Source organism: Corythoichthys intestinalis, chromosome 8, assembly GCF_030265065.1.
Source record: "Corythoichthys intestinalis isolate RoL2023-P3 chromosome 8, ASM3026506v1, whole genome shotgun sequence".
In the NCBI taxonomy this organism is placed as follows: Eukaryota; Metazoa; Chordata; class Actinopteri; order Syngnathiformes; family Syngnathidae; genus Corythoichthys; species Corythoichthys intestinalis.
Window position 1 is genome coordinate 33,097,743 of NC_080402.1, and position 15,479 is coordinate 33,113,221.

The 15,479-nt window shown below is 39.3% G+C and overlaps 1 protein-coding gene across 7 annotated transcripts in view; it reads right to left on the reverse strand.

Moving 5' to 3' along the window:
• LOC130920055 (myosin-10) overlaps positions 1–15,479 on the reverse strand; it is a 69,006-nt gene that overhangs the window by 24,056 nt on the left and 29,471 nt on the right. For 4 of the 7 annotated variants that reach the window (XM_057842892.1, XM_057842891.1, XM_057842890.1 and 1 more), the window contains 17 exons: positions 15,120–15,272; positions 14,878–15,051; positions 14,615–14,788; positions 14,047–14,161; positions 13,817–13,879; positions 11,755–11,948; positions 8,938–9,059; positions 8,791–8,860; positions 8,552–8,712; positions 6,891–6,999; positions 6,683–6,814; positions 6,390–6,596; positions 6,179–6,316; positions 5,897–6,020; positions 3,415–3,586; positions 234–446; positions 8–152 (listed from right to left, as the gene is read on the reverse strand). In XM_057842892.1, the coding sequence (XP_057698875.1) occupies positions 8–152; positions 234–446; positions 3,415–3,586; positions 5,897–6,020; positions 6,179–6,316; positions 6,390–6,596; positions 6,683–6,814; positions 6,891–6,999; positions 8,552–8,712; positions 8,791–8,860; positions 8,938–9,059; positions 11,755–11,948; positions 13,817–13,879; positions 14,047–14,161; positions 14,615–14,788; positions 14,878–15,051; positions 15,120–15,272 (2,466 nt within the window). The remainder of the gene's footprint in view (positions 1–7; positions 153–233; positions 447–3,414; positions 3,587–5,896; positions 6,021–6,178; positions 6,317–6,389; positions 6,597–6,682; positions 6,815–6,890; positions 7,000–8,551; positions 8,713–8,790; positions 8,861–8,937; positions 9,060–11,754; positions 11,949–13,816; positions 13,880–14,046; positions 14,162–14,614; positions 14,789–14,877; positions 15,052–15,119; positions 15,273–15,479) is intronic. The other 3 variants (XM_057842895.1, XM_057842894.1, XM_057842893.1) reach the window with 1 other exon arrangement.

A 15,479-nucleotide genomic window follows, 5' to 3' on the forward strand; every position in this document is an offset into this window, starting at 1 on the left:
GACTCACTCTCTTTGCCTGATCCAGTTGTTCAGACAGTTCCTCCAGCGCGATGGCGTGCCGCTGCCTCATTTCCTGGATTTGGGCCTCATGGTTTTTGCTCTCCTCATCAATCGCTTTTTTCAGCTCAGCTACTTCTTGCTCTCGTTTGGTCCTTGTATGAGAATTAAAAAAAAAAAAAAAAATCAAATTTTTTTTTTCTTCCTCATTTGGTTGAGCAACATCTATTAAGCACCTGAGTTCCTGTTGCGCAGCGGTGGTGTCTAGTGTGTCCTCCAGCTCAGTCTTCAGAGCCTCCAGCTCCTCGCTGAGGTCCCGCTTTAGTTTTTCAGCTTTACTTCGACACATCTTCTCGGACTCCAGGTCCTCTTGCAGCTCAGCCAGTTGGGCTTGCAGCTCTCGGATCTGCTTGAGAGCATTGTTCTTCTGCGCTGTCTCTTCATCATTCCTGTTAGGAAAAGTACAAAGGCATGATAAATGTATATTTGCCTAAATTGTTTGACAGAATTTCACAATCAAGTATTCACATTGAGATTTTATTATAACTCTATTCTCATTTACAAATACCTAATTTAACATCTTTCCAGTAAATATATTTTATTGTTATCAATTGATTTGTGGTCCCAACAATCTCATATTTCAGTTTATTATGTTGGTATTTTATGGTTAATTAAATCAAATGGGAAACTGACTTGAGAAAGGGTGCTAAAATAGTACAGTAGTTTGCACATCTGCCTCACAGTGCTGAGATTTGCGAATGCTGGTAGTTCTACTGTGCACTGCCAACCACATCGTAAAAATAATATTACTAAAAAAGTTGGTGGGTCTTGAAGTTTCAACTGAAACAATTTCATTTGAATTTTCAAGTTTTGATGGAAAACTAGGGGGAAAAAGTTCACACTTTGAAGTAAAGATGCACCAAAACAGATAGCAGTATCGGCGGGGGGGTGGGGGAGGGGGGGGGGAGGGGGGGGGGGTTTGGGGGGGTGGGGGGGGGGTCGGCGATCCGGTCCGAAATGGTGGTATCCGTATCGACGAGTACCAAGAAAGAGGGCGCCAATACCATTTGCCGGTCCAGTATTACAACACTTGACCGCAGCTTTTTTCCTCCTGTCACTCACTACACTCTGTCTCTGTGTGGTGTGATGACACGTGATCATTTTGCATGCCAAGCAGCTATCGCTATTGGCCTGCTCCAGACCAATGAGCGCGGGACAATAGCCGCTCCTAAACAATGCCGGGGCAGCTTTTTCATATGGAGGAAAAACAAACCAGGAGAAATGGCAGCGGTCTAGAAATATCTCAGCATAGAAATTCCGTCCAGTACAATCAATGGCTGCATGCAAGATTTGCGGCCTAAAAGTGTCGAGAGGTGGTGTTAAATCGGCCAGTTTCAATACCTCGAACCTCATAAACATTTGAAGACGAAACATGTGAACAAACACAAAGAGTTGCTGCAACAGCAGGACTGCTATCCAGAGTAAGGGGTTCTGGACCTGAGCAACAATCTCTGGTCAGTTCACTATGTCTACTTACTTTTATTGTCTTTTACTGAAAGAAATGCCGCAGTAATTTGAGACCTGTTTCCAAAGTAGGCTTGCCACCTTTCAGAAATAGAACTAAGGGACGCCCCCCACGCGGCCAAAGCTGTACAGGCGCCGAAAAAAAGGGACATCCCCAAACTCCTAAAATGCATAGAAATGTATCTATTTATATATATTCCGTATTGGCTCAATACGGAACGCAACTTTTAATTCCCAATTCGGAACGATTCCTTATTTCAAAGGACGGGTGGCAAGCCTATTCAAAAGTGCTGTAGAAGTAAGGAAAGTAAGCTAAGTGTATGTTGTTCTCTGGTGCACAGAGAGAATAGAGAGAATGGTGTGGTTAATTATTATTACTTATAATTTCATGAAAGTTGCATTGTTTGGCCTATAAGAGACAAAACTCAGGCTTTAAACAAGTTTATTCATTATTCATTCATTGTATTTTTACTTTCTTACTGTTGGGCTGGTATTATACATGTTTTAATTTTACGAATTTAGCACTGTTTTGGCCTTTGAGAGCCAAATGTTTATTTAACTATTGTCACCATGCCAGGTATGCAATAAAAAGTTCTACTGGATTCACTTTGTGTGTGTTCAAATGAAGTGGTATCGGTATAATATCGGTATTATTCAATACTGCACAGCCAGGTATCAGTATCGGGGCCAAAAAAATGGTATCGGTGCAACACTTCTCGAAACACAACATTCTAAGTAAACTGAAGGTCAGTTAAGTAGCTTGAACTCAACATATTAAGAAATCTGGACATCAGGTTAGGTATTGAATACAGTATATATTTTGACCCAACCAGGGATAGAAACCTTAGATGCCACAGATAACTCAACTAAATACTCTTACTTCCTGCCCATTTGCCAGCACACTCTTTTGAAGGCAGAGTGAGGCTGCAACTATTTCAGAAAACTTGCCATTTTAAGTTCAGTTTACTAATATTTACGTATGGCACACATACATCTTCATGCAAGTTAATTCAACAAGTCTAATGTAGTTCACAACAATTAAGTGAGACAATAACAAGTTGCTTAAGAAAACTAAGGACAAATTTAGTTATTAAATTCATGTTATATTATTATTAAGTTTGCACAACTCATCGTTTCGCATTATTTACTCAGGAATTTATTTAAACTTGATCATGCAATTTGAGTTTACTTAAAATGTACTTAACATGACGAGTAGAAATTTGTATTTTACACAGTGCAGTTGCTTCTTTCTGCTGGAATAGCCTCAACTCACCTTTGACCCTACTGAAGAGAAATGAAAATGGACAGAGGGTTAAAGGAAAAAAAAAAAAGGCCCCTTTGAAGTTAAACATCCCTCATTATTCCCACGGACAAGATGCATGTACTGTATTTCCCTTTATTTATTTATTAATTAAATAGAATATTATTACAAACTATTTGTTGGGCAGCTAGTGAGTAGGCAAATCCATGAATATCAAATTTCCTAGAATAGACCTCTCGATGCAATTTGTGATTGGTGAGAAAGAAAAGTGCAAGTGTTTGCGTAGGTGCTCAGTGTGCCCTGGCTGATAAAGAGCAGAAGACGCTGTTGACGCTCTCGGTATTCATATTCTCGCCACCGTCTTTGTTGTCGCGTCTATTTGTAGCATGCAGGAGGTTGAGCACTTTGCAGTGTAGTTGCTATGGAAATGAAGTACTCAACACCAAGGAGGATGTCTCCGAAAGTACAACGCGGAAAGTGGAATCCACTGAACGGCAAAATTCGCTAGAATTCCGACTATCTGTTTATTTTATTAGGTGATGAAATTTAGAATAAAAAACAATATTCATCCAAGCATTGCACAAAACCAAAACTCTTAAACTATTTAACATTATGCTTCAATGCAACTATACCTAGCCAAAGAAGCCTGCAGCTCCTCCTCCTTCTTGGCCAATTGCATCTTCAATTCTTCAATTTGTGCCTGGAGCTCAGCAATCTGGTCCTGCAGATCTGTCGTCTCAGCATCCAGCTTACGCTTGACCTTTTCAAGCTCCTGACGTGTTTTCTCTTCCGTCTTCAGACGCTCTGGAGGAACACAAATGGCAATTATTGTATAACATCAGTCGCCAACACGTCGACCACAAGTGACGTCGCCTTGTCCCTCTGCAAATTTGAAATGTGCTCCATCTTCAGGCTATTCATTTCATTTGTCGATCAGTTGTAAATCAGTTGTGCTTATGTTCAGCAGCAAGCATAGAAAGCACTATGTATGTCAACAAAAAGCAGAAAACACAGTATTTTCATTAGGAGTGGGAGGCAGTTTTGTTCTATGAATGTAAATGATAGATTTACTGTATGTGCGTGATCTGCAGGGCAAGTGTGTCAGTCGGAAAACGATGAAACGTCGAGTGCCAGTTCACAAAAGGTCCATGGTAACTTTTCATGGAACTTTCAAGCAGGTAGCAGCTACCATAGGCGGAGTTTGACTTTTGGGGCAGGGGGGGCACAACACGTTGATGACCCCGATACGCAGTGTCAGCAATAAAATTTACTTACAAGAATATTTATAATAATAAGTTGACAATGAGCGTTTTTTGTTTCCCATCATTCTAGAGTGGAATTCTAAATCAGGCTGCTTAGTGCTTAGGTGATACTTTTCGCCAAGATCGTCATCCACTGAATATGGCCATATGGAGGTAGATTTGTGTCTTTATTATTCAATCAAAATAGATATTCTCAACCCAAAACAAGTCGCTCCAATCAAAAAATAAAAAAATAAAAATGTTTGAATGCAAAAATAACTTTAAAAGTAAAAAAAAAAAAAATGCATGTGAAAGCTATTTGATTTTTTTTTTTTGGGGGGGGGGATTGAAGCACCTTTTTTGATTGAAGTAATATTGATTTGTGTTTTGGCCACATTTTGGCTATGACATATTTGTGTTTATTATTCAATCAAAAAATATGTTTTCAAAAAGAAAAATCACTTATATATATATATATAAAAAAAAAATAATCATGGAAAAAGTTTTTGAATCCGAAAAAATATTAAGAGATTGAAAAATTTGCATTTGAACACTTAATTTTTCATTGAAAAAGTTTTGTTTGATTGAAGCAATCTTTTTTGTGTTTGGGCCATATTATGAGTAGGACTTTTGTGTCTAAATAATTTAATCCCCCCCAAAAAGTTGCTTCAATCAAAAAAATATTTTCAATCAAAGAAAAAAATGATTTGAAAAACAAAATTGCCCTTCCATAATTTAAAAAAAAAAAATTATATGCAAAGCAAATGGCCGTCTAAGTTGCTAGTCACATGATCTGTTCGAAAAAATAATTTTGACCCATTATAAAAATTTATTTTTTTGTTCATTTCATTCACTTTTGTTGCAGTTTTATTGCTTTACAACTTTTATATATATAAAAGTCAATTACATGCAATCACACTTTTCTGCCAACGGGGGGGCTGGCCCCCCTTAAAATCTGCTTATGGCAGCTACAAACAAGGTCGCCAGATTGGAAAGACGGTCTCAAGGCCAATAAAACCATAAAACCCGTACATCTCAATAAAAAAACCCATCCCAAATCAATAAACTCCCGTTCAACAGGTTTCCCCTATAATAATCTCTGGATATATTCTTATTATACCCACAAAAAGTCAGGGGGGGAAGGGTTGTGGTGGAAACATTGCAGTTCCACTGATAAATGAGCATTATCGGCGATCTAGTTCTTCTTAAAAAAGGTTAAAACTACAAAAAAAAAAAAAAAAAAAAAAAAAATCATTTGAATAAAACAATAATAATGTACCATATATTTTTTCATTATTAATCAAAACAAAAATTGAAATTGAATTCAATAGATGTTGAAAAGAACGAAATTAATTTTAAGAGCTGATTCCAAGTTGTGTTCTGGGAAATGTAATTCTACATTGATTGAATCTCATTGATTGAGATTGGTGTCAAAAGCTGACGCAAATTCACCTGTGACAGTTGGATTTGCGTCAATAATAATAACAATAATAATAATAACAACAGATAACATTATTTTTTGAATGTATTTTGGTTTTCATTTTGTTTTATGTGAAATGGTTATTTATTTATTATTTCTGTATGTGTTGTAATACCAAATTTGTATTGATGATGCCTACGTTTTAATAATTTTAAGCTTATTTAGTTTTGTTTGTGTTAATTAAGCTATGAAAAATCTGTTTCAGAAATGAGTAGCTCTCAGAGGAAAAAAGGTTGGACAACCCTGTCATTATTCTGTAGTACATATTTTAAATGATAAAAAAATCAATAAAAATGTGAGCAAATAATGCATATGGCTTAATTTTTTTTTTTTTTTTATTGCTAAGTGCCAAACAATACTAAATTTGTGAGAACTCTAAGTGGCCTCTCTTACCCTCCAGATCGACCATCATCATCTCCTGCTTATTCTTAAGTTTTCCAAGGTTCTTTGCCTTTTCCTCCTCCTCCGTCAGCATGGTAGTCGCTTCATTGATTCGGTCTTCCAGAAGCTTCTTCTCCTGTGGTGAGCACACACATACAAAAAATATATTTTCAACCAAACCTTTTATGCTTGTTTGGCTGGTGTCACGCTTGACGTCTTTAATCATAAAAAGCCCCCTTCCATAAATTACATTTATAAATCTAAATTTAAATAATTCACAAGATGACTTCTCACCTTGTGGAACTTGGTGTTTTGGTCCTCAAGCAACACAATGTCTTCTTCTAATTTCTTGATCTTTGCCTCAGCAGTCACTTTATCAAGTTGAAGCTTCTGTCGTGCGGCCTCTTCCTCATCAAGCTGCTCCTCTAGGTCCTTCGCCCAATACAACAAGGATCAGCAACCATTCAGCAACAAATTCAAGGCTGATTCCCCACAACAATCACACCTGAATATGTGACTGCATCTTCTTCTTCTCATTCTGTAGACTCTGATTCCTCTCCTCCTCTTCCTCCACCCGAGACTCCAAGTCGTGAAGGATCTCCTCGAGCTCTTGCTTCCTGGAGGCCAGACGAGCTCTCATCTCTTCAGCCTCAGCAAACAGCTCTGTTTCTGCCTGAAGCTGCTCTGCAAGAATTGTCTTCTCCTCCAAAAGCTGCCCAAAGAGAAATTTGTTGAATTTACCACTATTTAGAAAAAGGACAAAATTTAGCTTCAATTCAAAGTAATTGATATGTAAACCTGTTGGTGTTTCCTCTCCATCTCTACAAGATCATTCTCCACCATCAGCTGCCTCTCCTTCACCTTGAGCAGCTCCTCATCTTTGGCTTGCATCTCCTCCTCCTGTCTAGTAACCTGCAGAAGAGGCTTCACCTGATGGGAGGAAAGACGTTGATTTAAGAGGAAGTTTTTAGTAATGGAAGATAGATGCAGGTGTGTGCTTGCTCACCTTGGTAAAGAGTCTCCACCACTGCCAGTGTCGCAGTTTTAGATAAGCAGCACAGTTCCTCTGGAGAACCTTTAGGGCACTTAGCTGTTGCTGTTTCTTGGCAAAGGCCCTACAGGAGAAAAACATTACATTAATATGTATTATGTTGGGACCTGTCGAGGACAATCATTAAAAATCACATAAAGAGCACTTAGAGAGTGCAGACCTCTCCCATTCATCACCTGTAAAACGTATAAGTGTGCAGTTATGATACAGGTTTTTTCCAGATCAAAAGGAGGTATAATGTAATGAGATTTAACAACAATGAACTTGATCTAATATTTCACTGCAAGAGCTGAAAAATGTGCCTTTGTTTATCCAAAAAAAAAAAAAAAAAAAAATTAGAACAACTACACACAGTTAATTTTTTAACTAAAAGGTGCACCTAACTATCAGCTGGACCCACCAAATTTAGTAAGAGAACTGTATTTATTCATATATAAGCAGCATTGGACTGTAAGCATCAAGCATCCACATTGTATTATGGGATATTTATTTCAAAGCTCAATAGCATGTAAAAATCCATAAATACGTAAGATGCACATGATTAAAATCCACAGGGTTATAGTTGGGAGGGAAAAAGTAGCAGTTTTTAGCCTGAAATTTATGGTTGTTTATATTACATATACCTGTATACATACTCTTGCCTTTAACATTTACATTACACATAGGGACGTCCTGATCGCATATTTTTACACCCGAGTCAGAGTGACCTGATTGAGAATCTGCCGATACCGAAAAAAAAAAAAATGTTTGCCACCTTCATATTGTGAATTATATTTGAACAAAAATAATGTCGAAAAATGCTTGTCTTTGTTAAATGCTTCATTGAGTGAGTCCACTCCAGCTTTGACGCCCACGCTGCTGAGAACAGCCTCTCACTTACACAATGAGTTGCCACAACGCACTACCGGTAGTGTTTAACAAGCTAAATGATGATTGACACATTCAGCCCTTTGATGGTAGCGGTACCAAGCTTCCCTGGCAAGATCAAAGCTATACCCCTGTCAATCATCATTAACTTTGAATAGTTAACTCCAGGGCACTGCTGACAAAAAAAAAAAAAAAAAAAACAGCAGGAGGGAGAGTGAGAGGCTGTACAAGTACAAAGCAGAAAACAAATTTATATATATTTTTTAATTAAAAACCCGATCCTTTTCACCTGAAAAATGGCGCGATCGGCCCAATTTTCAGTCACGTGATTGGATCGCGACGTCCCTATTTACATCTCATATTGTACAACTCAAAAACTGTCTCAATACCTACCAAGCAGTTTTATCATGGACCTAGAAAGCCTAAATAAGCTATAAGGCGCACCTGGCAATAAATTAGCATGTAACATTAATATTTTTCACAGTGATCCTTCATCTTTTAAAAGACAAGTGACTCTTTTTGATAGTTAAAAAACAACAACAACCTTAATAAACTCATTAAGGCCTGCCGCCCACATATGTGGACATTATATTTTGAGTTATGGAGACCAGAGTATTAACGTTTGATATACAGTACAAGATTGCCAGTGATCATTCATTGTCAGCCTCTCCCAGTCAAAATGGATTGGATGTCTAGCGCTGTCAATGGCAGCCAATGAGTTAATCTAAAACTGGCCTTATGAAACTCACTTGCGTGCCAAGTATCCACGGCACACAGATTGGAAGTAAATGATGATGTCAGTGATCTTCAGATCACGCTCCTCCTCCAAGTGAGCCAGGACACCAGTTCTGAAGAAGATCTTACTTTGGCCAATGCGAAACAGATTGGGATCCAGCTCAAGGGCTTGAATCTAGAAAAAGAACACGGAAAATTGTTGCATTGCCATCACAATCAAATGGACAGTGATTACAATCACCAAACATGTTACCATTCTCTCACAAGCTTGTTTCCCATCCATGAACCCCTTGGGGATAGCATTGGGAGTGAGGATTTCATATCTGTAAGCAGTAAGGAACCGAAAAGTTAGCTAAAAATAAATGCAATAACAGTAGAAAATTATAAAATTGTATGTCACCTCTGTCTGAACTCCTGGAAGACAATGCGATTAGGGAAGCCCTGTCTGCAGATACGGATCCCCTCCAAAACTCCATTGCATCTCAGCTGGTCCAGAACCAGATGAGGCTCTAGCTTACCTGCCTGGAAAAGAACAAATAATCAAACGAAGTGGTGACTACAACTTCCAACTGTTTAGAAAACCGTATTTGTACCACCAAAAATTATAACAAACATACACTGCTGGCCAAAAGTATTGGCAGCCTTGCAATTCTGTCAGATAATGCTCATTTTCTCCCAGAAAATGATTGCAATTACAAATGCTTTGGTAGTAATATCTTCATTTATTTTGTTTGCAATGAAAAAACACAAAAGAGACGTAATTTTAAAAAAATCATTATCATTTTACACAAAATTCCAAAAATGGGCCGAACAAAAGTATTGACACTCTTTGAAAAATCATGTGATGCTTCTCTAAATTGTGTCATTAACAGCACCTGTTACTTACCTGTGGCACATAACGGGTGGTGGCAATAACTAAATCACACTTGCAGCCAGTTAAAATGGATTCAAGTTTACTCAACCTCTGTCCTATGTCCTTGTGTGTACCACATTGAGCATGGAGAAAAGAAAGAAGACCAAAGAACTATCTGAGGACTTGAAATGCAAAATTGTGAGGAAGCAAGGGCAATCTCAAGGCTACAAGTCCATCTCCAAAGACCTGAATGTTCCTGTGTCTACTGTGCGCAGTGTCATCAATAAGTGTAAAGCCCATGGCACTGTGGCTAACCTCCCTAGATGTGGACGGAAAAGAAAACTTGACCAGGGATTTCAACGAATGATTGTGCGGATGGTGGATAAAGAACCTCGACTAACATCCAAACAAGTTTAAGCTGTCCTGTAGTCCGAGGGTACAACAGTGTCAACCTGTACTATCCATCGGCGCGTCTGAATTAAAAAGGGACTCTATGGTAGGATACCCAGGAAGACCCCAGTTCTGACCCAGAGACATAAAAAAGTTAGGCTGGACTTTGACAAAACTTACCTGAGAAAGACAAAAACATTTTGGAAGAATGTTTTCTGGTCAGATGAGACAAAAGTAGACCCTTTTGGGAAAAAGATTAAATGTAGAGTTTCCGGGGGGGGGCCTTCAAAGAAAAGACCACGGTCCCCACAGTCAAACATAGCGGAGGTTCCCTGATGTTTTGGGGTTGCTTTGCTACCTCTGGCACTGGACTGCTTGACTGTGTGCATGGCATTATGAAGTCTGAAGACGACCAACAAATTTTGCAGCATGATATAGGGCCCAGTGTGAGAAAGCTGGGTCTCCCTCAGAGGTCATGGGTCGTCCAGCTTGACAATGATCCAAAAGACATTACAAAAAGCACTAAAAATGGTTTGAGAAAAAGCACTGGAGACTTCTAAAGTGGCCAGCAATGAATCCAGACCTGAATCCGATAGAACATCTATGGAGAGAAAATGGCAGTTTGGAGAAGGCACCCTTCAAATCTCAGCGACCTGGAGCAGTTGGCCGAAGAAGAATGGTCTAAAATTCCAGCAGAGCATTGTAAGAAACTCACTGATGGATACACGAAGCGGTTGTTCGGAGTTATTTTGTCTAAAGGTTGTGCTACCAAGTATTAGGCTGAGGGTGCCAATACTTTTGTCCGGCCCATTTTTGGAGTTTTGTATGCAATGATAATGATTTTTTCCCCCCATTGTCTTGTGTTTTTTCATTGCAAGCAAAATAAATGAAGATATTACTACCAAAGCATTTGTAATTTTAATCATTTTTTGTGAGAAACTAAGCATTATCTGACAGAATTGCAGGGGTGCAAATACTTTTGGCCAGCAGTGTATTTTATTGCCTTTTCAAGTACTATTATTCAATACTATATACCGTAATTTCCCGAATATAACGCGCACTTTTTTCCCCCCCAAAATCAACTTGTAAACTCATGGTGCGCATTATAAACGGGTACATGGATGGAGACAGAAATATATATGTATTACATATATATATAAACCGATTTTTTTTCATTGACACGGCCACGTTGTGTTGAAGAAACGTATGCGGCGACCCGTTGCCGACCATTACGGTGCGTGACGTCACCATTTTGTTTCGGTAATACTTCACTCTAATCGGCCGAATGATTTCGTCTGTGTTAAATTCTGCTTTTTTCACTCTTCATAAAGCACAGAATTTAGTTTCTTGAACTCATTTGAGTCGACGTTTATTGCAGCTCCGCAATTCGGGCCATAACAAATGTAAGGACACACACTTCCTTTGTCCGTCAACTATATCGGTCCCTCGGGAAACTCAAACCCAAATAACAATAGTGCTTTTTGTTACTGTCGTGTTGACAGCGATGAGCGCTCTCGGATTTCCGACTTACGTTCTCACTTTCATTTTACCGTATCAATCCATGGAAGAAAGATTTATTCATCATGAGGAAACGAGCAAGTTATACAGCAGCCTTTAAAAGAAAAGTCACATCTGTTTTCTTTTCTCCTAGATTCTGGTAAGTTGGAGAAGTTGTCAAATCATATTATTACCATAAATATTGTCAGTTTACGGTAATGTTTTGAACTACCAATGTGCTATGCTTGTGCTGTGTTTCACCAGTCAGTAAAATGACATCTCTGTATCTGTACACGAGCTCTGTTTTCTTGTATTCTTCTATTTATTGGTGCTAAAATTAGGGTGCGCGTTATAAACGGGTACAATAATTTCCCCTAGATTTTACAAGTAAATTTGGGGTGCACATTATACACGGGTGCGCCTTATATTCGGGAAATTACGGTATTCAAGTACTGAACATTTAAAGTGTGTATTTACCCGTTTTTCGTGGTTGGGGATGATACAGCGGACAAAGTTAGGGTTGGTGTTCCTCAGTGTGGCCATGAGCTTGGTGAGTGACTCCTTGTAGAGTTGACCCACAGTCCTAAACATGCCCTTTTTCGTTTTATAGGTGGCACCAAATGCGGTCTCGTTCATGCCTGCCACCTGGTCCAAGCCCACTATACGATCCACTGGTGGGGGGAGATGACGACAACTTGTTAGAAGTGCGAGACTTGCGAGTGAAGGAAGCAACTGTGACTAGTGTGTTGATGTAGTTACAAGGCCCAATGCAGATGGATGACAGGAACACTATGCATGACCGGAAGACAGCGACAGACACACAAACTGGCATCCTAATTGTAGCTTGCTTCATTTCATAACATTTATTTTTTCCTTTCAATTGTTAACTAGTTTGGCAAGCTTGTAGTAAGAGAGTCATAAGTATGGCATCAATAAACGCAGGGCAATAAGATAATACTGTTGGTCCAACCATATAATAATCTCCAGGAACCATTGAAATGGTATAAAAATAATAGAGGGGGTAACAGAGCAATATGATGCGATGCTTGGTAAGCGCTAACAAGAGGTTCGTCATTGTCTCTTTAATTTAAATCTTAGATGTATAACATTCAGTGAGGGCTATTACTACCGTTGTCGCATTACAGAAGTTTGATATCATATCATCATAATAGGTGAAGTAAAGGTTGTACAGACTTGTCAACTAGGCGTGATTGTTGACCAGTCGCTAATAATGTAATTTTGGATTGAGGAAGAGGCAGAGCTGCTTGCAGCCCAATTGATGAGTGTGTGGAATCAACATGTGCCCCTCATCTCAATTAATTTAAATAATCTTTGTTTTTGTGAATTTGCCTCTTTTGAAAATAAACAGAACCAATAGAGAGGAGCCAGGCTCAAGCAGGTTTTCAAACAACCTCTTGGCCCACACAAGAAAAATTGGAGGGGGGCCTGGAATTACACACGCTTAGAATGTGTGCACCATGTTCAGCGTAAATTCACCAAAGGAGCTGTCGAATTTCCATAAAATGAACGTTGCAAAGCATTCACTAATATTTTTTGACGATAACGCTAAACCGAAAAAAATAAATGGCATATATAACGACTTGTAAATGACTGACTACTTTGATGGCATTTGTGGTGATTTTGGAAAAATCTGACATTGGGCTGTGGCAACACAAAGCAGTGTGACGGCCGGGCATTCAAATCGTTCCATTTTGGAGCTATGAGGAGTTTGTCCAGAGGTATGCAATAATCTTTTTGTTAATTTGAACTATTACTACCATGCCCCAGAACATTCCTACAGCATAAACATGTAAAAACTAAGGTCAAGATTACATAGCAGAGAAAGTTTTGTCTAGTCTCAATCACATGACAACAAATATAATCCATCTAGTCCATCTACATACACTCTGTAGAGCAGACAAATTGTATTAAAACCCCCCAAAGTGACACATCCACTCACTTGTGACCTAACATTGGGTGAATTACGGTCACAAGAATTTAATGAGTTGCAGACTAAAGCAATGCAATATGTGCCGGCTGTGTGAACCCTCCAACGCTCAGCTCAGGGCCAACACAAACACCACAAACGGCATCTGGTTTCATTTGGTCAGAACTGTGAAAAGGCAAACCGATGCCATTGAATGTTACCTCTAGAGACCTTGACGTACCTTGCTTTTTATCAAACAACAGCGGGAACACAATAAAAGATAGTCAAAATCCATACAACTGTGCTACACCCTAATAGCTTGTTTAGAAATATAACAAAAAATCCATAAGAGCACACAATGTACACAACTAAAGGCAGCTACTGTGTACACTACTCTAGCTCAGGGCTTAGTGCTACTGTTGATGGCCAAGACAAGGAGCCATGCAATCTTTAAGCAAATGGCAACACTGTCTGAAGAATGACACATAGATCCATCAGATCTGGGCTAAAATGTACTGACAGGCCGTCAACCTGTTGTTTTGTACTTGAGCATATCGTTTTCATAATGCAACTAATATTTTGGCCCAGGTCTGCCATGACACTACTATTCACCTGCTGGCTCATCCAGACTAGTGACATTGTCATAGAATGAAGCCCTTTGAATGGTCTGAATCTCTATAACACAGACAGAGAGAGAGGGAAGGAGGGATGTTAAAGAAGTTGAGATCAGCTCAGTTAGGCAGACTGTTGGTAGCTTGAGTAAGTGAAGTGCTTAAGTAGTGAAATGTTCAGATAAATTTGTTTTTTTAAAGAAATTTTTTCATTTGTTAGAAATAACTTACCGTCTTTCCACAGCTCTGCCACAAATTTGTCAGCGGACTGATGCAGTAGCGTAGCCACGTTGTCATTGAGGGGGTCCATGTTCTTCATCAACCACTCATCTGCCTTATAGTCCACCTGAGGAAACAATACACGCTACAGCATTTTGTCAAATCTATGATGGAGAATTTCATAAATTAATTGTACACAGATCATAGTGAACTCTGTTCACACTAGATCATTTGAACATTTGGCGAGGTGGCTCTGCACTTCAGAATTCTTTCCACCAACCGCACAAAATTGCAAATCTTTGCGGTTTTCAGTGATAGTTGTGTAAGACGGCAATGCTTTTAATGCTAAGCAGATGTCCCCCTCAGCAGGTCTCTCTCGCTGTTTGATAGATGCTATTTATTGCATAACTCTACTAGCAGTAATTCCACTCGGATTTCTACCACAGAGTAGCTTGCATCAGATCAGGTCTGACCAGAACTATCTTTCCACTTGCATATAATAACAGAGGAAAAGGAATACTTATGGTATAACATTATGATACAATGCATCACTAAAAGAAGGCTGGAAAATAAAACGTACCCTTCCAGCATAGTGGATGATGCAGAAGTCAGCTTTGTCTTTGAGTTGGCGTGGTTTCTGGAACTTGGTATGTGTACCCTGTTCCTGGATTAGCTTGTCCACAAAGGTCTTGTCTGTGGCCTTGGGGAACCAACACTCCTCATCCAATAGAGCTAATACCCCTGGAGGGTTTGCCTGGAGCAACAGAAACAGAAATTCTAACCCTCGTATTGAAGACTTTTACTGTCATTAAACCAAAATGTCATTTGGATGTGACTACTGACAGGCCTCTCAATGAGATCGATGCAGGGCTGAAGGTCGAGGCCAAAGTCAATGAAACTCCATTCGATTCCTTCCCTCTGATATTCTTCCTGCTCAAGGATGAACATGGTGTGGTTGAAGAGCTGCTGCAGCTTCTCATTGGTATAGTTGATGCACAGTTGCTCGAAAGAGTTCAGCTTTTAAGAAAAAGGGAGAAACCATTATCATTCATTAACCAACAAGGTTGTTCCGAAAAAGGTCAAACCTGGAAGATCTCAAAGCCAGCAATGTCCAGAATGCCAATGAAGGAGGCGCCCTGTCTTTTGGTCCTATCCAGAGCTCTGTTTATGCGATGTACCAGCCAACGGAAGAGACGCTCGTAGGTTGCTTTAGCCAAGGCCTCCACAGCAAAGTCGGCCTGGAACGGACCAGAGTGGTGATTCAGTTCACCAGTAACGCCCCAAATAGTGATATAGTGCATTCAACAGTATGATCGGTAAACTGTATTGCACTTCATCAGGTGACAGAGAGACGGCTTTTGGCAGATAACCGTTTGCACTCACATTCTCACTGTCACTGAGTGTGAAAAGCAAAGGGAGGCAAATAAACCTAATTAAAACATAGT